Here is a 23,137-nt window from a genome sequence, read left to right as displayed (position 1 = left end):
GTATTTTTCATAGATTTACAAACAGTCATGTTTAGCTTACATTACACCGGAGGAGGTCACTGCTGCCCTCCAGCATGTAAAGACAGGGAAAGCTCCGGCGCCTGATTCCATCTGCCCAGAGCTTATACTCCATGCCGCGCCTGCCTTGAAGTCCTGGTTAAGAGTGTGCCTCTCTTCCTGCTTGCGCCAGGAGCAGGAGAAGGCCAGGTTCCGATGCAGGAGATCGACCTGACGGCTGCCTATGACACCGTATGGAACCGCGGCCTCACCTGCAAGCTGCTCCGCCTGCTGCCGAACAGGCACATGGTCACAGTCTCCAGGAAGTACGCCTACGCAGACGACCTTGTGCTGGTGTACTCAGCTGGAGACTGGCAGGCCGTGGAGGAGACCTTGAGCCAGGACATGCAGACACATGGTGACTATCGTGAAAGACCCCAAAATTTGTGTAGTCTGCACAGGCCCTGAGGGAGATAACGTTTAGCTACTGTAAGATGGCTAGCTAGCTTAGCTTCGAGCTAGCTAGCTAATCCCCCTCAGAGCTGTTCAGCAACGGGCTGAAGCAGTAGTCAGTGGCGTCTGAATAGCTGAGGGGGTTAGCTAGCTAGCTCAGGAATGTATTAAACTAGAGCTAGCTAGCTTGGCTTTGAGAACGGCTGTAAGGCCAACAACAGGACAATACCAGCTATCAAGCCTGAGGAATCTGAGTTTCAGATCATAGGAAAGTAAATTAACTTAGATGCAGTTGTGCTTAACACACTACTATTAACTTTACTTAATTTCTAAGATTAGTCAATTAGATAATTTAGTTATGTTTTAAAGGCCTGATCTAAAGAGAAACAAAAACTTGTCAAGTTACAGCTGTGTTATCTTTTAATAAAAATCAAAATTAAGTTAGTAAGTTATTATGCCCTCAATGTTGTACATTTTTCCCTGTGGTATTAAAAATGGTATTGAATATCAATATTTAAAGTATCGTATCGAAGTTAGAAATTCCTGCATCGTGACAACACTAGTGTGTGTGTGTGTGTGTGTGTGTGTGTGTGTGTGTGTGAAAGAGAGAGAGAGAGAGAGAGAGATGACGGCTACAGCAGGCATGCAGCCTGGATAGTGTAATTACAGTTTCATAAAGGTTCAGCACACACACTAAAGAGGTGGGCCACCATGATTATACTACACGCACACACACACACACACACACACACACACACACACACACACACACACACACACTGAGTACAATGAAGTGAGCACCTAGTGATTAAGGATTCAGAAGAGAGGAGTGAGGAGAAGAAGAAAGAGTGATTAAGATACAAAGAGGGACCACTACCTCTCTATCCTCCTCCTGCACCTCCTTTCCATCTCAGTCTCTCCATCATTATCTACCAAAAACTCTGCTCATCTCTCTATTCTTCTCTCCCCTCTCTCTCTCTCTCTCTCTCTCTCTCTCTCTTTGTCTCTCTTCTTCTCTCCTCTCTCTCCACCATGCATTTCAGTCTGGATCACTTTAGTCAAAATTGACCCATTTATTAGCATGCAATAATATGTACAGCATATTAATTTTTTATGCATATGAATTTTGGCGGTGTGATCTGCATGTGGAAAGCGGCAATCTAGATGTTCCCCCCCTCTGGGACGCTTGGCCCAGAGTGCCGGGCCGGAAGAGGGAACGGCATCTAGCCCCCTGCCTCTATGACGATCAGAGTGGGCCGCGATCGGGAAGACGCTCGGAGGTAACTCAGCCCACTAAGACCGTCAAAGAGCGCCACAGGAGGACTGCTGTACATTATAGTCCCTGGCCTCCACGGGCCAGCGCTTCGTGGAGTCCGAAGGAGATACAGCCTAGTGTCTCTGCCTCCATGGTGACCGGAGGGACCGCTGGATGGTCCTTCGGAGATGTTTCGGCCCACGATCACCACGGAGCGCCACAGAGACTAAGCTAGTGTAATTCCCCGGTTTCCACTAGCCGACGCATAGTGGAATACCAGAAGAAAGCAGCAATACCCCCGGAACAGAGAGCAACGACGACAACAGAGACGACATCGACAGAACACAGGCAGAGCAGGGGAGGAGGTGGGGCGAGCGCGCAGATACGAGCGATCAGCAGTAATGGCAGAGCGGATGCAGAGCAGAGAACGTGGAAGCAGCGAGCGCGCAGATATGAGCAATCAGCATTAATGGCAGAGCGGACGCAGAGCAGAGAACGCGGAAGCAGCGAGCGCGCAGATACAAGCGATCAGCAGTAATGGCAAGAGCGAGCAATGACGTGTTTTGACAGCTTAAATACATGCGCTCTAGCGAGCTGAACCAATGCTATGACAGCTGACAGTCAGCTGGTAGGTTGCGTCATATGGGGTGTGACTGATTAGCCTCTGCCGATTAGCCCGGCGTTGACATCCGTGTCTCGCCTGAAGTATGTTGGAGACTTCCTTTATGTTTTATAGGCTACAGTTATAAGCTACGCTGTGGGTGATGCGGTCCGGAGAACCAAGTAGCCTACATTTTTATCCAAGTTAAGTATTGTGGTTTATTAGACTATAGCTTCCCATTCCTAGGAATAAAGATAAGTAGCCTACATTTTAATTGAATTGTGATAGCACCCATGCTTGGCAATAAATGACATAGCCTACTGAAATAGGCTACCTTCTTTTCGTAGGCTTACTTCACCTGGAGCTTCACTTTTTCCATCTTAATATTTTGTATCTTAATATTGAGTTCTAACCTCCTCTTGTATAGAGACAACACATAACTGTCTGCTCCAGCCTAAAACTAATCAAATAAATTAAAGACTTGCTTTATTGAAGCGTCCCTTGCACGGCTCACAGGGTTGCAGCTGAAAGAATAAGATATAGGCGTAGGACACAATTGCTTTACACGATATGAAAATATATGACCCTGTTACAGTATAGAGATAGGATGTAGAATATTGATAAAACACATTCACAGGCATTGTTTTGTCAACTTTACTTCCTGCCTTTGACAGCAGCGACTGTGTTGCGCCTGGATAATATAGTTCATATTTCTATAATATTGCTCCTCTTGCGTAAAATGCGGTGGACGGAGCTTGGAGCATGGCCGTGTCCAAATACCCATACTAAGGTTGTGAATTGTGATTGGTCATTTCGTGCAAATACCTCCGCTTTTACTGTGAACGTGTCATAGCTAGATTGGACCAGCTGGGTAGACTTAACGAGTTGATAGCCACCGTCGTCGTAACGTTTATCCGTGATTGCGGTTGTCTGGTTTACTCGAGCGAGCTAGCGAAAGGTTATCCTGGATTTGATTTGAAATTTGATGAACTAGCTTCGTAGTACAGGGCCCTGGTCTCTCTCTCTCTCTCTCTCTTCTGGTCTCTCTTCTTCTCTCCTCCTCCACTCTCTCTCTCTCCTGGTATCTCTCTTCATCCCCCTCCTCTCTCTCTCCTGGTCTCTCCTGGTCTCTCCTCTCTCTCTCTCTCTCTCTCTCTCTCCTGATCTCTCCTCTTCTCTTCTCTCCTCCCCAGTCTCTCTCTCTCTCTCTCTCCTGGTCTCTCCTCTTCTCTTCTCTCCTCCCCCCCCCTCTCTCTCTCTCTCTCTCTCTCTCTCCTGGTCTCTCCTCTCTCTCTCTCTTCTGGTCTCAGTTCTCCCATGTCTCTCCGTCACCAGGTGTGGCGTTGTAAAGCACTGGTCCCTCATGGTGTCCCAGTAGGAACCTGTACCACACCACAACCACAACAAAACAACACAACAACAACAACAACCCACAGCCTCAGTATGTAATGAACCAGTACAACACCACACAGAGCCTTAATACAACACCACAGCACACACAGTCTTAATACAACACCACAACACCACACACAGCCTTAATACAACACCACAACACCACACACAGCCTTAATACACCACCAGTCTTAATACAACACCACAACACCACAGAGAGCCTTAATACAACACCACACAGTCTTAATACACCACCACAGTCTTAATACAACACCACAACACCACACACAGCCTTAATACAACACCACAACACCACACAGTCTTAATACACAACCACAGTCTTAATACAACACCACAACACCACACACAGCCTTAATACAACACCACAACACCACACAGTCTTAATACACCACCACAGTCTTAATACAACACCACAACACCACACAGCCTTAATACAACACAACACCACACAGAGCCTTAATACAACACAACGCCACACAGAGCCTTAATACAACACAACACCACACAGAGCCTGAATACAACACAACACCAAACAGAGCCTGAATACAACACCACAACACCACACAGAGCCTGAATACAACACCACACAGTCTTAATACAACACCACAATACCACACAGTCTTAATACAACACCACAATACCACACACAGCCTTAATACACCACCACAGTCTTAATACAACACCACAATACCACACAGTCTTAATACAACACCACAATACCACACACAGCCTTAATACACCACCACAGTCTTAATACAACACCACAACACCACACACAGCCTTAATACACCACCACAGTCTTAATACAACACCACAACACCACACACAGCCTTAATACACCACACACAGCCTTAATACAACACCACAACACCACACACAGCCTTAATACACCACCACAATACCACACAGAGCCTTAATACAACACCACAACACCACACAGTCTTAATACAATCACCACAATACCACACACAGCCTTAATACAACACCACAACAACACACAGCCTTAATACAACACCACAACAACACACAGCCTTAATACAACACCACAACAACACACAGCCTTAATACAACACCACAATACCACACAGTCTTAATACAACACCACAATACCACACACAGCCTTAATACAACACCACAACAACACACATTCTTGATACAACACCACAACACCACACAGAGCCTTAATACAACACCACAACAGCACACAGTCTTAATACAACACCACAACAACACACAGCCTTAATACAACACCACAACAACACACAGCCTTAATACAACACCACAACAACACACAGCCTTAATACAACACCACCATACCACATAGTCTTGATACAACACCACAACAACACACAGCCTTAATACAACACCACAACAACAACACGTAGCCTTAATACAACACCACAACAACAACAACACACAGCCTTAATACAACACCACAACAACAACACACAGCCTTAATACAACACCACAACAACAACACGTAGCCTTAATACAACACCACAACAACAACAACAACACACAGCCTTAATACAACACCACAACAACAACACACAGCCTTAATACAACACCACAACAACAACACGTAGCCTTAATACAACACCACAACAACAACACACAGCCTTAATACAACACCACAACAACAACACACAGCCTTAATACAACACCACAACAACAACACGTAGCCTTAATACAACACCACCACCACAACACAGCTTCAGTATGTCAAGAACCTGTAGAACACCACAGCACCACACAGCCTTAGTATGGCCTGAGCCCGAGGCTTGACAGAACAATTTGTCTGTATTTTATTACAGTATTCATATTCTATTCTATTATGTTCTATTCTATTCTATACTATACTATACTATACAGATAGTCATTTTTCATAGACCCCCATACTACACTGTAATATATTTCTGGATGGATGGAGTGTGTGTGTGTGTGTGTGTGTGTGTATGTGTGTGTGTGTGTGTGTGTGTGTGTGTGTGTGTGTGTGTGACAGCAAGGCAGCTATGCCATGTCTGGTCTTTCTGTGACGCAGCACCGTAAATAAGAGATGAGATGAGAGGAGAAGGAGGAGGTGAATGAGTGTGTGTGTGTGTGTGTGTGAGAGAGAGAGGGAGAGAGAGAGAGAGAGAGAGAGAGGAGGAAAGGTGGGGAGAGAGGAGCAGAGGAGAGAGGAGGATAGGAGAGACGACTCCACAAATCAAAGGCATAACAGTGAGTTGTTAACAGTACCAGTTAGGGCTGCACAATTAATCGTGAATTTATCGAAATCGCGATTATGACCTCCGCAATTAACTAATTGCAAAAGGCCGCAATTAATGTGATTAATAATTTTGCTTTTTTTGAGTGTGCTAGGACTACATGGACGAATCACAGGCGCTTATGCTGTCTGACCAATCACATGCGTTCCCGCTGAGTGCGCTGTGCATAGCAATTTCACTGAGAAGACAGATAGCAGTAGGTCAAGACAAGTGTCACAAGAGTACCTGCAGCCATGAGTAGTGAAGAAATTAGCAAAAACGAGGTCAGTGAGTTAGTAGCAAGAAAGGGATCAATGTCCGTGATTTGGGAGCATTTTGGTTATATGAATATTATATATTAAATATTAATCACAATTATTAATCGCAATTACCATTTTGAAGCAAATAATCACATTTATTATCTTTTGTCATAATCGTGCAGCCCTAGTACCAGTTTGTATTTGTTACCACCTTAGGACCTTCCTGGTCAGACCTACGCTTTCCCTGTTAAAGACAACATGAGGGGTGTGAAGCTCTCAACACAGGAGATGATGGCAGATGATATCTGTCCTCACAGGGTGACAATGACCCAGTCCCTCACAATGTGACATTGACCCAGTCCCACACAGTGTGACACTGACCCATAGGGGTGCACCGATTCCACTAAGCCACGATCTGATCCAATTCCGATTCCTGGGGTCACGATCCGATTCCAGAATCGATTCTCGATTCCAACGATTCTCGATTCCAGAACCTTGAATCGATTCTCAATTCTCAATTGATTTTCTACAAAGACGGATTTTAGGATCTACTCCAGTCCGATGTGTGCTAAGAAAGTGGAATATAGCAGAATAAAGGGTATAATATTATGTAGTTTTATATTGCAATAGCACACGAAGGCAAGTCTAAGACCAAAAAAGTCAAATTTATTAGTGGCATGCTGAACTTGACATTCAGCCTCTCAAGTATAACAGTCATGAACTTTAAACTTCCAGTATTTCTCAATTCAGTCAGTGACCATGCTGAACTTTAATAAAACAAGTAAAGTATTTCTCAATTCACAGTTAGTTTGCTGAACTTAAATAAAACATTAAAATATTTCTCAAGTCAAAGTGCTCAGGAAAGAGAGAGGAAAAAAAAGAAGAAGAATCAATTCTTGGGAGTTCAAGGAATCGTGGCATTCAGAATCGTGATCCTTTCAAGAATCAATTATTTTCGAGCACCCCTACTGACCCAGTCCAAACCTGTCCTCATGGTGTGATATTGACACAGTCCCTCATGGTGTGATACTAGCTAGGTTTCCATAAAATGTCAAGTGAATTTTACTTTTGAAGGTTGGCAAAAAATAAAAATAAATAAAGTTATAATCAGCTGGCCAAGATCATATCATAGCCTTTAGTGAATTGCATAGTAGTTAGCAATGTGTTTTTGTTCTGAAAGCTCCTTAGTGACAGTGCATCATGCCCCCAAGTATTGGCCATGTTTCCATGCTTCCCAGAAACAAAGACTACAAAGAAATGCAATGAATCTAATGCAGCGAAGGCGGTACTATGACAGCAGAGGAAACAGCTTCACGTGCGTTGAATGTTCGCTATGTCAGAATTTATTTGAAAAATCTGTTTCCATCTAAACATTTTGGGCATTAACTCTGATCCAGTCCCTCACAATGTGACACTAACCCACAGTTCAAACCTGTCCACACAATGTGACATTATCCCACAGTCCAAACCTGTCCTCATGATGTGACATTGACCCACAGTTCAAACCTGTCCACACAATGTGACATTATCCCACAGTCCAAACCTGTCCTCATGATGTGACATTGACCCACAGTTCAAACCTGTCCTCATGATGTGACATTGACCCACAGTTCAAACCTGTCCTCATGATGTGACATTGACCCACAGTTCAAACCTGACAAGCACACTATGCAGGGACAGTAAATCCAGGTCACCACTGCATTGCAGGTGATTCTGAAATGGCACACACACACCCCCGCACACGCACACACACACACCTATCTCTACCACCTCCTAAGTCACTGTCTCATATTCCCATTGAGAATATATTGGCCAAATAGCTGACCCCCAGCAACCCTGTCCAGCAGCCACGTCAATAAACAAGCTCTCTGATTGGCTGGGGGCCCCGCCAGCAGCCCCACCCCTGGGCCCCCCTGACATTAACCCCTCGTCTGCCACCGTGGACCTATACACACCTCCATAACAACTTGCCCCTGTGGACAGCCACAGCTGGGTCTCAGCCAGACAGAGAACTAGGGCTGAGATCTGACACCGAACACAGGAACAGCAACGTTAGAGAGAACTGAGCACAGGAACAGAACTGAACACAGGAACAGAACTGAACACAGGAACAGAACTGAACACAGGAATAGTAATGTTAGAGAGCTGAACACAGGAACAGCACTGAATACAGTCGAACACAGGAATAGTAACGTTAGAGAGCTGAACACAGGAACAGAACTGAACACAGGAACAGAACTGAACACAGGAACAGAACTGAACACAGGAACAGAACTGAACACAGGAATAGTAACGTTAGAGAGAACTGAACACAGGAACAGAACTGAATACAAAAACAGAACTGAACAGAGGAACAGCAACATTAGAGAGGACTGAACACAGGAACAGAACTGAACACAGGAATGGTAACGTTAGAGAGGACTGAACACAGGAACAGAACTGAACACAGGAATGGTAACGTTAGAGAGGACTGAACACAGGAACAGAACTGAACACAGGAATGGTAACGTTAGAGAGGACTGAACACAGGAACAGCAACAGAACAGAACTCGAGCCTTTTTATACACACGTCTCTGAAACAACCTTCTAACCTTTCACTGCTTGGTGGCACACACACAGGCCTAAAGTTAGCATGCACACACACACACACACACACAAACACTCACCAGGCTAGGGCATACATGGTATGTGATGTCACGTCTCTAGAGATTTGAATTGGAGTATCGCCGTGACGCTACTGTACATGATTCATCGCAGCGTCTCCAGGACCCGGCTGCCACAGTGGTCTTCTCCGTATCCCAGAATTCAGTTCACTCTGAATGGAAACCCCCCGTTTGCCAGACGGACGGACTGACGGAGGCGCCATCCGTTTAACCAACGACAGCAACCGAGTCAGACAGACAGTCAGTCAGTTGTCAGAAATCTCTCAGCCTCCTTCTACATACCTATTCAAATCCAAACCGACACTGCTCATTTACCAGTGTTTTTCTGAGGGACTAGTGAGGCCAAGGCCTTAGAGGCCCAGCAGGCTGTCCACAAGCTCCTAGGAGAGGTCAGATCAGGTCCAGTTACTGTAGTACAGAAACTAAAGTATTAATCTGACCAGCCGTTGCCTCACTCACTGCATTAGAGTGTTAGATCCTCTGCCTCTGTGTGTGTGTGTATGTCTACTGTATGTGTGTGTGTGTGTGTGTGTGTGTGTGTGTGTGTGTGTATGAGAGTGTGTGCCTGTGTGTGAGCCAGTGTGTGTGTGTGGGTGTGTGTGTTTGTGAGTCAGTGTGTGTGTGTGTGTGCGTGTGTGTGTGTGTGTGTGTGTGTGTGTGTGTGTGTGTGTGTGTGTGTGTGTGTGTGAGAGAGTCAGTGTGTGTGTGTGTGTGTGTGCCTGTGTGTGTGTGTGGGTCAGATGAGAGTCCCGTGCTTAAGGCATGTAGGCGCACAGACGCATGGTCCACAGCTGCCAAGTGCCTGGGGTGCCTTCTCTCTCCTGACCCTCCTCTATCTTTATCTCTCTCTCTCTCCCTCTCTATATCCTTCACTCTTTTTCTCTCCCTCTCTATATATCTCCCTCTCTCTCCTTCCCTCTCCATATCCCTCCCCCCTCTCTCTCTCCCTCCCTCCACTCTTGCTTTCCCTCTCTCTCTTTCTCTCTCTATCCCTCCTGCTCTCTGCTCTCTCTCTATCCCTTTCTTTATCCCTCTCTCTCTATCTCTCTCTCTACCCCCCCCTCTCTCTCAACAAGACAGCTTCTGTGAAAAAGAAAAAAATGTGGTGGTTGTAAACATGTTGAGTTAACGTTCGTAAAATCCCTAAAGGACCACATGCTTGTTTCTTAGGACAACACAAGATCCTACAGGACGAGACTCTGAGAGGTGGACACAATCATGAACACGTCTTTATACCCACAGTTAGGAGAGGACTAACGTAGCAGACCAGCCACAGCTACACAGCCCTCCCCTAAGCACAGCCTTTTTCTCTGACCCCAATTACACTACTACGTTTTTCCTGAAAAAGACCCACGTTTGCCGCTAGCAATTACACTACCACGGCCAAAATGAAGCTCTAACCCGGAGGTGGATCGATACGGCCGGAGCTACGTTTTAGAAGTCGAAATCCGGAGCTGCGTTCTAGTGTGATAGGCAGATCCGGAGGCTTTTGTAAATACGATAGGTAGGGCTGCACAATTAATCGTGAATTAATCGAAATCGCGATTATGACCTCCGCGATTAACTAATCGCAAAAGGCCACAATTAATAATTTTGCTTTGAATTGAGTGTGCTAGGACTACACGGACGAATCACAGGCGCTTATGCTGTCTGACCAATCACATGTGTTCCCGCTGAGTGCGCTGTGCGCAGCAATTTCACTGAGAAGACAGATAGCAGTAGGTCAAGACCAGTGTCACAATGAGTAGTGAAAAAATGAGCGAAAACGAGGTCAGTGAGTTAGTAGCAAGAAAGGGATCAACGTCCGTGATTTGGGAGCATTTTGGTTATTATATATTAATATTATATAGGCTATTAAATATTAATCGCAAATATTAATCGCAATTACCATTTTGAAGCAAATAATCGCAATTATTAATTTTTTTCATAATCGTGCAGCCCTAACGATAGGAATAGGGCTACACTGATAGGGCTACACTGTAACGCTATGTTCACTTCACATTAAACCAATCAAACGGGATTTACGAGTTTGAGTTATATAGTAGCCTATCTTAGTGGATACTATAGTCAATATAAATTTGGGAATAAGAATAACAGGAGTCACGCAAAAAACAGAAGGGGATAATAATGTAGGATATAACTTAAACTGTATTAAATGCTTAGCCTACAGGTTCCACCCAAAAAGTAGATATTTCATATCATAACCCAAACAAGAGTAGACACTTCAAATAATAATATTCTCTCTTCAAAAAAAGTAACAAGCAAAAAATTAAAAAGACTTTATTGTGATATGCCGCTATACACGTGGGTAGGCTCCCCAGCTCAGTCTGTGTTCCCGACCAAATAGCTCCTTCATCACACCTGTCTGAACTTCCCAGCTCTCCTGCCCTTTTCTTTTTGAATAATATTCTCTATTCAATAATCTAATTCAGTCCAAATGCTCCAATATATAGTCCTTATAATCAGTTTATTTTATGTCTATTTTATGTGTGCAGTAACTAGTGTAGCAACACAGAAGTTAGCCAGGTACCCGTGTGTATCCTACTAGGAGTTGTGAAGGTGCAGAATATCAGTGTGAGTGTTTCAAGAATGTTATTAGTTTTAGTGTGTTTTAAGAATGATCCTGTTTGTCGACATTTGAAGTTTAATTCAAGTTCATGAGCGAACTCTGTTTAGAGAGTGCAAGTGCGTCGGTAGACCCAGACAGCATGCATTGTACTAGCTATGTCACTGCTGCACAAGTGATGTGTGTGTGTGTGTGTGCTGTTTTCTGTATCTGCATAACGACAAATTCATATAAAGAAGATTATTATTTGAACCATATGCACGCCTGGAAATCCCTTTTTGGTGTTCACGTGTGCAACACGCACCAGACATGGAACACAAACAGGGATGGAAAGGTATTTGTTGGGGATGGAAATGTATTTGTTGGTGACTGTTGGCGTTGGTTGGATGGCTCGACAGCTGCATTTTAAACTCACAATATTATAGACTATGCTAATAACCAAGAAATATACACCCTTGATTGCTGTAGCTCAAACTCGTAAATCAAATCTTTAATGGTGGTGTGATATGCGTTTGCAATTTCGCATGTAATCACAGATCGTTTTCCTCATTCAAAAACGTAGCCATGGACCTTTGCGCTAGTGTAATCCAGGCCTACAGTGTAAGTCTGTGTGTCTATCTCTGTCTCTCTCTCTATCTGTCTCTCTCTCTGTCTCTCTTTCTAGGCCTCTCGCTCACTCTCTGTCTCTCTCCACCTCTGTGTCTCTCTCTATCTCGTTTTCTCTCTCTTCTACGGCTTTATACAGCATCATACAGTACATTAGGAACCCGCAGTAGCGAACACACCAGCCAGTGACACAAGTGGCTAAGACAGGCAACCCCCTTACTCTACCCGTCAATCGAATCAGTCTGCACATCAAATATTGATTAAAGCAGAGCTCGACTACCAGCCCACAGGAATCTGAACTACAGAAGAAACCACTACTATCCTGACCCCACACGCTCACTTTAATAGAAACTAAACTGACAATGACTGGGACGTACAGTCGGTTCACTTACTCTAGACAAATGTACTTTGAATGTAAGTCCCTTTGAATAAAAGCATCCGCTAAATGACTGGAATGTAAATGTGAAATATAAATGTAATGTCATGTAATGTGAGTGTAAATGCAATTTGTTCATTTGAACAGGGAGTTTTCTACAGAGAGATAGAGATTGTAGTGAGAAATACAGTCCCAGCATGCATCAGTAGCACACAGTCAGCTTCAGGCTTTACAGTTCCTAAAGGAACCCCTTCTCTCCCATCCTCCTCCTCCTCCTCCTCCTCACTCTCCTAGCCACCCCCTCATCATGTCTGTCCGTCTGTCTAATAGCCTGACTGTCTGTCTGACTACTAGTCTGTCTGTCTGTCTGTCTGTCTGTCTGTCTGACTACTAGCCTGTCTGTTTGTCTGTCTGTCTGTCTCACTACTAGTCTGTATGTCTGTCTGTCTACTAGTCTGTCTGTCTGACTACTAGGCTGTCTGTCTGTCTGTCTATCTACTATACTGTCTGTCCCTCTGTCTGTCTGAGGTCTACCAGTGTGCAGCTGTAGCCACCATGCAGAGCAGAATCAGCGAGGGGCGGAGCTTCAATGTCCACTGGGGCACTGGGAGGCGTGAGGAGCGTCCAGTGATGCATTGTGGGCCGGAAGCCTCAGCTTTGAATAGAAGGCTTACTGATACTGATGACCATGCCTCATCATTGCAATGAGAGGGTGCGAGGTGGCGGACCTGCTAGGTGAGAACATTCACACTAAGCAGCTGTATAGAGGAGATTTAATCCAAGCTGCATTGATGAATGGGATATGATTAAAGGGGAACAATGGGCATTAATTAAAAATAGATATTATTCTGGAGGCTATATACTGTAACTCAATGGGAAAAAAACCGCAACCTACTCACACACCCGCAGGTTGTTCAGACACGCCAGGAAACCAGTAGGTGGCTGCGTCATCAAATTAAACAGCTCCTGATTCCCAACGGTGAAATGAATGGAGTATCGAATTTCAACTACTTTTGCAATTCAAATAAAAATGCTGTCACTTTCTGAAACTATTCTGTAGCAACAATAACCACTCAGAAGACGGAGAAACTGTGTCATCTTTCTGCGGGCACATTCTGCCCAACAATCTGCTGCCGCATGAGCAGGTTGCAGTGTTTTTCCATCGAGTTATACAGCCTCCAGAATAATATCAATTTTTAACAACTGGCCATTGTTCCCTTTTAATGGATAATAACTAGGGTTGTCAATTTAACAGGTTAATTAGATCAATAAATTCTGCAAACATTAAAATTTACCGCAAATTAATCGCATTCATCGATTTCGTCCAGCTGTAGGTGGTACAGTACAGTTGCCGCATCATTGCTTGATTTAACATTATTGAAGCAACAAACTTAATTTGGACCTGAATGACCCCGTAGACTACGTTGTGTGTCACGCAAAAGTATCATTGCCTTCAAACACACTTGAGGAGGCGGATAATCACTTTGCATTGCCCACTCAAAGGAAAGTTTTCTTTAAAAAAAAAAACTCCCAGATGCTTAACTTATCATTTCAATGCTAAACATGTTAATACTGTAGTTGTCAGCCCCAGTAGCAAAGGCCTGAACTACAGTATTTTACACAAGGATATATCCATGAGATTTGGATTTCGGACAGAACAGGTGTCAACATACAAGTTGATGCTAGGTGTTGGCAATGCAGAAGGCACAAACACCTCACAAACTCCAAATTCATCAGGACAAAATCGTGGAGTCTAACTGCACATGTAAAGCAGGGTGAGTAAGTTAGTGGCATCCATCCTTAGAAAATAACCCTGTGAGAATAATTTGGTAACTACTAGCTATGGGCTAATTAGCTACTGTACATCAAGAACCTAACGTCTTTGTAGCTTTTTGTGTCGCCGCTGCTGTAAACTGACGTGTGGAGGGAGGTGTGGAGTATCGTGCAGCTTGTTTTCTTATAACAGCGTGTTTTCTACAGCAGCCTGCAGGACGGTTTTCTGTATGTTTTAAGAACCATTTTCTTCAAACTAATGTTTAATCTATGAACACAACGCGGGACAAGCTTTTTTTGTGGGACATCAAGCAACCTTATTGGTTATTATTCTCCGCGTGATTGACAGGTCAGAAAGGTCTTTGGAAATATCTTCATTTGGGGGCTTTTGCCAGCAAAAAACTGATATAGGATCAATTTGCAATTGATAGCGATTAATTAATTACAGATCATGTAATTCATTTGATTTTTATCGTTTGACAGCCCTAATAATAACGTATGGATATGTTTAGTGGATAATATGTTAATATAGTGTCGTCCATGTAGGCCTTCTGCAAAGCAAGGCCTTTCAGGGTCAGTCAGGGGTAACATTTTACTTTTTGGCTTACCTGCCAACTGTCTGGTAGATTAAAACATTTACAAGACAAATCGATTTTTTACCAGACCAAAATAAAAAAGCGCTTTTTTACTACTGCCATTTGCCAAGATGCTCAATAGTAATTCTCAAACAATATTATAGTAGTGTGCAGTAATAATAGTAGTAACATGAACTGTATGCAGAAATATTGCAAGAAGGATAATTTATTAAGGAGTTTGAGTATACCAATTACAGTGTAGAGGAATAACAAGTAGGCTAACAACATGTAGTGCAATAACAAGTAGCCTAACAACAGTAATATGTCCAGATTAGCTTGTTCAGTCTTCTTCAGAGTCACAGTTCCACGACCCTCTCAAAGCGACCCCCCCCCCCCTCCTTTCCTGCTACGAAGTGGTGTCCTCGCTAGAGTTAGCTAAAAGAGCTAATGCTAGCTAACTTGTAGCTAACCCTAGCCAGGCTACCAACAAGTAGCTAACTCTAGCTACCGAAATGTTTGCCAACTTACAGTATAGCTAGCTAACAAAACATACAACCATGGTCCTTGGTGGGCAATGTTTAACGCTATAAAACACAACTTAATCATTAGAAGTCAGTGTATGGCCTTGCTTTCTTGGCCACGGCGTGCACATTTCAAAAAAGTATCATCATCTTCCGAGCAGTAGCTTCAGATAATTGTGTGAGTGCCTTTACTGTAGGGCAGCCTGGAGGGGCAGAGACTGTGCCTTGGACACAGTCATGCAATCGCAGTGACTTTGGAGCTCTCACTGAACACAATGCTCTCGAGTTTCATGGTTGTACTGCCGACAGCAAAGGGAATTGCCACGCTTTTCCTTTGAGTGAAGATGACACACACTACAGATTACAGAACATGACTCCCTCCTTATTCTCGAGCCATATTCTCTGCACCCCTGATTCAGTAGACTAAGTAACGTTAGGAGGCTAGTCAGTCAACCCAGCTAAAACCACTTCTCGACTGGAAATAAGGGCGGTTTGACGACTGACGCAATTCATGTTACGCACAACACACACACACTGCATGATACAGTAACAGGAAGATTCAAAGCAATCGGCAGCTTTCTCCAGCACGTGTAGGATTTTTTAATTTTTTACCTGACCTACCTACCTACCTGAGAATTACGAGTGGTCTTCATAATTTAAAGCCAAGGACTACATTGAATCTCTAACCATAGTTGGGACTACGGGAAGAATTCACTTATTTTCATTTAACCTTTATTTAGTCAGGCAAAAACAAAACTTGAAGTTAAAAACCCTTTCGCGAGGATGGCCTCTGGCCTATTCTAGTCTCTCTCTCTCTGGTAGTCGGTATATCATATCTCAACACATGACTACCCCCACCAGGGTTGGGTCTACATCTCCACCGGGGCAGACTCAGGCATTAGAAGCTGATTTACTATGAAACTGGTAGATTGAGACTGTGAGTAGGAAAGGCCTCAGGGCTTGTGATACTGATCAGCAGGGCTCGCTGTGGGGAGAAGGTGAGACGTGGACCGCTGGACCTTCTAGATGAAAACATTCACATTCGGCTTCTGCACAGAGTAGATGGCCCGCTGAGGGGTGCGGTTATTGATCCTGATGCTGGCCAGATATACGTCATCTGTAGAGAGCCCAGCTTTGAGAGACAGCACTGTGCCGACTCACCTCTGGCTGAAAGCTTTTTGGTGTTGATGATTTTGGCGGCGTACTCCTGTCCCGTGCACAGCTTGACACATCTGCGCACCACCGAGAACGCTCCCCTGGGAACACAGACAGAAAAATACATTAGTTCCTTGTAAAACACAAGGACATTTCATAAAGGCCAAGCCCTTCTATTCGTATGATACTTGACGAACCAACGACTGTCCGTATGGGAACCCTAACGTCTTCTGTAGACCAAAGAGGAATTCCCAGAGATTCAGGGCTGATATTTGGACTTTTCAGCTGCAGGAAGGGCTACCATCATACAGTGTTGTTCCTCTGCTATATGTCGTGTGTACATCTAACCAGGAGGACCCTAAAGCTACAGATTGATGCAAACTGTACAACTGGCTAACAGTGAAATCAACAATCCACGTGCAGGGTTATTGCAACCTAACACAGCTGCAACTTGCATTATTAAAGCACACGTGAGTGCAACGAATGGAACCAGCATTCAGGTGACTTAAAGCTACAGTAATGTAAGATTCTTGTAAGATTTTAAATTTAGATATTGCTATATTGTTATGATAAATCGAAAGGGATTAGTGATATAGCTCCTCTTCGAAAACCACATCTTTGTTTACTGCTGTTTGGCTCTGCTACAGCAGTTATTAATTATTATAATTTGGTGTCAGATCGACACCAGAGCATAAAACAAAAAAAGCTTGGGGGTGTGACCATTCCTGGTTCAAAGTGTGCGTTCACCTAGTGCTGAGATCCAATCAGCAATACAGGGCATTATTCTATGGGCCTATGGGAGTTAACAGGCTCATTCGCATAAAACACATGCAGCTTTAAGCCTATTATTTAGCATGGCTATACAGTATATGTTAGCATGGAAGTCTCTTCTGATTATGTTTTCTGCCCAGCTAGCAGTTCCCCCACGAAGCCCAGCGTTGAACAGGCCTGTCACACCAGCTCACACACTAATTGTGGGTGCATTTATAGAACATAGAAACAGGCTTCCAATGCACACTCAGCACATTCTATAATGTGTTTGATGAGTATGTGTGTGTGTGTGTGTGTGTGTGTGTGCACGTGTGTGTGTGTATGTGCACGTGTGTGTGTCAGTGTGTGACACACACGACACATGAGAGGTTTCCTCCGGTAGGAAGGAGGCCTAATCTATGCATTTCTGAGCAAGTAAAGAGCCAGCTTGGGGTCTAGAGCAGCCCTGCATCTGTTCTCTGCACTTCCCCTCCCGGGCAGGACGCTTTCACACCGCCAGCTTCAAAAAGAACCCCCGAACCACACTCACACAACTGCTTCCTGCACGCATCCAAAAACAGGAAGGAAATGTATCTTGAGAAAGTGAGTAGCCAGCGGCACCAAGGCTCTCGGGTTCATCCTAGTCAACAGGAAGTACAGGAGCTACACTAGCCTGCTTGCACATCTAGGGCGCGTACAGTATGTCATTCCACAACATGGTGGAGAAACGAACTACCGCAGCTCACACCGTCACGGACGACCCTCAGGCTGGGCTGGAGGCAGTCTGCTGCTTCTGTCCATCCCTGGGCAGAGTGAATATAGACTGACCAGGAATACATACACACAGACCGTGTCAGGCATTGTGAATATAGACTGACCAATGGTGTGGCTGGGCTCAGGCAGAGTGAATATAGACCGACCAATGGTGTGGCTGGCGTCATGCAGAGTGAATATAGACCGACCAATGGCATGGCTGGGGTCAGGGGTCATTCAGGGGAGCCAAGCTGACCGGAGACGCCGAAGCAGAGACATATATCACCCCAGATATGAAACACACACCCTCGGCATGTGTCTGAGGGTCTCACACACACACATGCGCGTGCACACGCGCGCGCACACACACACGCGCGCGCACGCACACACACACACACACACACACACACACACACACACACACACACACACACACACACACCCAGGACCTTGAGTAGGAGATTTCAACACATAACCCACCACCACTTCCAACAACAACAGCACCAACACCAGATGAACAGAGCCGGGCTCTGAGGCCAGCTGAAGGGTGGACCTCAGCTTATCTCTGTAGCTGCTGGGGAATCTGGGTGTTAACAAAGTGCTCTTCATTAGTGAACATGTCTGCCCGGTGTCTCTGGAGGAATTAAGGTGATTTACAATTACCAACCCTCCCTCACCTCCTCCCCCCCTCCACCCTCCCCCCAACCTTGCTCTCTCCTCCTCTCCCCACATAGCAAGCTGCTGTGGGGTTGCTGGGTAATAAGACAGCCACACAAACATACACACTGCTTTCACATGGCTCGGCACTCAGCAGTGTGTGTTAAACAGGTAGAGATTAAGTGCACACACACACACAGACAAACCCTTTCACACACGCACATACACCCATACGCCTACTAGGGCTGCACAATCAATTGTGCATTAATCGTAATCGCGATTATGACGTCTGCAATTAACGAATCGCAAAAGGCCTCAATTAATGCGATTAATAATTCAGTTTTGCATCAAGTGTGCTGGGGGCATGCAGATGGATTGTGGGCGTGTCTGCTGTCTGACCAATCACATGGGTTCCGCTGAGTGCACTGTGAGCAATTTCACTGATAGCAGATAGACATTTTTGTTCTGTTTTTTTTTTTTTTATGTAAGTGGCACCACAGAAAATGTATTTAAAATGTGAAATATTAATCACACTTAATAATCGCAATATCAGGCAAATAATCGCAATTATTAACTTTTGTCAGCCCAAACACCTACACACACTCTCACACAGACATACAGACACACACACACACACAGTATTGTATACGTCCAGTCAACAAATATAGGTCATACAAACACACACACACACACACACACACGCACACACAAACCAGTCTCAACACTGGATCGCACTGACAGAAGCACCACCCATCTCACACTCTGGGAGGTGACGTCTGTTTTATGAAGTGTAAACATCCCAGACAGTAAGCAGCAGTCTTTGTGTGGGGCTTCTCTCCACTCATAGAACTGGGGTTACAATGCGTAACCATCCTTACACCTTCTGATCTTAAATCCACAGCCTGCTTTGTAAGATACATCCTACTGTAGTGTTTTCTGTCCCTGAGATTCTGGCTGTGTTCTAGATTATCCTCTCTCTCCAACTCCCACACACTTCAGAGGGATCTTACTGGAGAGGATGTGAGGCAGCTGGTGTGATCTCACCCTCACACACGCAACATAATGTTGATCAATCCTGGATTTCAATATGCAATATGAGTTAGAATGTGGAAGCTGTTTACCAAATATGGTAAACAACAAAACAAAAGAATTGTGACACAGGGTAAAAGGGTAAGACAGGTGTAGGCCTACTAGGCTACTGTAAACTCAATCAATCCTCAAGCATTCAATCCTCAAGCATTTATAAATGATACTGTTCAAGAACGGCCATTGGAAATTTTGAAGGATTGTGTCTCTCAGTAGGATTTCTATAGGCCTACTTTTGTGCCCGATGACTCCAGCAAGCTTATATAGGCTAACAGGCATGTGTAAACGCTTTAACTAATCGCTAGCAGAATGATGTAATGTAGGCTACACATAGTAAAATGTAACGTCTGCGCATGTTTACTTAAATACAACCACGTACCATGCAGCAGCTAGGTCACTCACAATCAACACTTTTCTACTAGGCTACAACTTTATAGTTAGGCTATGGGCGATTTGAATCCGAGCATAGAGTGAAGATTATAATTTTCACTTTTCACAATTATATCAAGATATTCCGACATAAAGTGTTAAAGCGCTGCCAGTCAGGCGGCAGAGAAGCACAAGGCAGTCACTCCCTAACCGTGTGAAGTTCCACCCATCGAGACGTGGTTCAAGAGCGGATATAACGGCCTGTAAAGTAAACAGCAAACAGCCGCTCTGCTGTTTGACAGCTCGAAATGTCACTGTTCCCGCTGCGCCGCAGGCAGCAGGGCGCAGAGGCGCGGCAGAGCGGCGGCGCGGAAAGGGGCGTACCTCCCCTACAATGTGTCCAGCGCGAGGTTTTCACATTTTTGGAGAGCTTATCATTGGCGGTGGTTGAGCTACCGCAATACTTTTTCTAGAAGGCAAGGGCCGTGTGTGTCACAAGAGAGAGAGGGAGAGGGAGAGAGAGAGAGAGAGAGAGAGAGAGAGAGAGAGAGAGAGAGAGAGAGAGAGAGAGAGAGAGCGTATTTTGAGAGCGCGAGCTGTCACCCTTGCCTCGCGCTCCTGTCACCCAGAAAAAGACCACCAACAAAACACACAAACTCGCACAAGCAAACGGACCGTTACATTTACACATTAGTTCAACTTCCAAAGAGAAAGAAAAAGCTTACTTTCCCAGCTCTTCGTATAGCTGAAATTCGTCCGTGAATCGTGTACAGGTTGTCGTAGCCATGTCTCCGCTTCGCGTGGTCGTCTCACGGCTGCGCCTCTGTCCGCCGTAGATATGAAATTCCTCTCAAAATGCGCGTCCGATAGTTGAGTTGCCGCCCACTCAAAGATAGCCCTTGAAAGGCAGTGAGTGTGTAGTTGAGAAAATTAGAGGTTTGATATGGAAGGCTAGCGACCAAGGTGGCAGCTTGCTCGCGTCTCCCCCACTATCTGGTTACCGTTCCGTCCCTCCCCAGCGCGCGCGGCTTGGCTCTGCAGCCCGATTCCAAACCGCTCACCGCTGCCCTCGATTGGACAGAGCGTGCAACTGCGTGCGTGGGTAACGTAAGCACACACCTCCCCGCGGGTACAGTACGTACTTCCAAATAGGGGCAAATTTATGAGGGAGGTTATTTGTGTTTTGTGCATTAGGCTCTACTGTATGGCACTCAATGAAATGCGTTAATGCACATATAGCAATACACCAATGAATTAATGGCAGACTTATTGCAATATTAAACCCATTCTATGTTGGCAATAACACTTATATTGAATGCATGATAGCATTTTTTCAGTCAAGTGGGTGTATTACATGACACATTTGGAAGATATTTCTGCACCGTCGACAACTGGTTGTGGCCTGCTAACAACATCAACAAATCATGTTGCTCTGTAAAACCATTTCCTGTCACACTGCAGGAAGTGTTTGGTGGGTGTGTTTTGGCAGATGAAAAGCAACAAGCTTTGACCGAGAACCACAAACCTTAAAAGGCCCTGGACCAGATTCAAAATAATTCACTCAGTTTTCCCCTCAAAATACAAAATAAGCAACAAGTTTAACATTTGCTACAAAACATGTAGCCTACGGTTCTCAGCCCTTACATTTTTTAAATTGAATGTTCCAGTTGTGCTACCAAACTTGACCTGGATTGAATTCCATTATTTTCCATGAGTCATGTCTCAGATGGAGAAACATCACAGTTCTCTGCATGCTCTCTCTCTCTCACATTACTTAAATGGGGACTATTACAACATAATGTGCCACCAATTAGATCCATTAGCAATGTCTCTGTGGGGATCCGCTCAGCGCGCTTCCAAAGTGCTGCAGCAGCAACGCCTAGACGGGACCGCCGTGACCTTCTCCGGCTCCAGATCACATCATTACCGTACCACTAATTGGGACATGCTCCCACTTCATGTTACAAATGAGTTGTAACGCAGCCAATCTTGCTTCCCTGTGGACGTTCGTGTTCAACTGCTTTCATAGAGATACTGTACTAGTATGTGGATGACAGTGTGTGTTTCTTTCGTTCCTCTTCAGGACAGGAAAGCACTGACTTGTCAAGGTCACCAGTAGACTTGGCCTGCTCTAGGGTTCACCATCTTCTCAAGGTCACCAGTAGGCTAGGCCTGCTCTAGGGTTCACCATCTTCTCAAGGTCACCAGTCGGCTAGGCCTGCTCTAGGGTTCACCATCTTCTCAAGGTCACCAGTAGGCTAGGCCTGCTCTAGGGTTCACCATCTTCTCAAGGTCACCAGTAGGCTAGGCCTACTCTAGGGTTGACTGTCTTCTCAAGGTCACCAGTAGGCTAGGACTGCTCTAGGGTTCACCATCTTCTCAAGGTCACCAGTAGGCTAGGCCTACTCTAGGGTTCACCGTCTTCTCAAGGTCACCAATAGGCCAGTTCTAGGGTTCACCGTCTTCTCAAGGTCACCAGTAGGCCTGTTCTAGGGTTCACTGTCTTCTCAAGGTCACCAGTAGGCTAGGCCTACTCTAGGGTTCACCGTCTTCTCAAGGTCACCAGTAGGCCAGTTCTAGGTTCCATTGCACTCAGCAAACAGATGACAAATGGAACAGGGTTAGGTAAAGTTACAGTCAGCCTTTATTCTGTAAAGCAGAAGGCTGTGAACACACACACACACTCTCTCTCTCTCTCTTTCTGTCATACACACACACAGTCACACACAACATTTGAGGCAGGGATTAGAGAGTTGCCATGACAGTAGAATAAATTAACATATCAAGAACACGTTTTAATCCTTACAAGACTGCAGGGCTCAACAGTCAGGGATGATACATTAGCGCGACATGCGCGCGCACACACGCGCGCGCACACACACGCACACACAGAGTACAACAACACCAAATTATTTATACAACAGTCAAACAAATGAGGCCTCGTCTGCTCTGTATAAAAAACGTCTCCATGCATTAGCAGATTCCTGTAACCAACTAGTTGTGTCCTCACATTGCATAATGGCTAATACAGTAGTGATCTTTCATGTGAAGGTAATATTGAT

The 23,137-nt window shown here is 44.9% G+C and overlaps 1 protein-coding gene across 7 annotated transcripts in view; it reads right to left on the bottom strand.

Moving 5' to 3' along the window:
- Window positions 1–21,057, bottom strand: part of camk2b1 (calcium/calmodulin-dependent protein kinase (CaM kinase) II beta 1) — a 73,091-nt gene extending 52,034 nt beyond the window's left edge. For all 7 annotated transcript variants that reach the window (XM_084439691.1, XM_084439693.1, XM_084439690.1 and 4 more), the window contains exons 1-2: window positions 20,801–21,057; window positions 16,467–16,561 (exon numbers count right to left, since the gene is read on the bottom strand). In XM_084439691.1, coding sequence (XP_084295817.1) covers window positions 16,467–16,561; window positions 20,801–20,862 — 157 coding nt within the window. In that variant the 5' untranslated portion in view covers window positions 20,863–21,057. The remainder of the gene's footprint in view (window positions 1–16,466; window positions 16,562–20,800) is intronic.
- Between the last annotated feature and the right edge of the window lie 2,080 nt (window positions 21,058–23,137).

The sequence above is a fragment of the Borostomias antarcticus genome (genome assembly GCF_949987555.1).
Source record: "Borostomias antarcticus genome assembly, chromosome: 6".
Taxonomy (NCBI): Eukaryota; Metazoa; Chordata; class Actinopteri; order Stomiiformes; family Stomiidae; genus Borostomias; species Borostomias antarcticus.
Note: the sequence above shows the minus strand (reverse complement) of the source record. Positions and strands in the feature narration are given on the sequence as shown.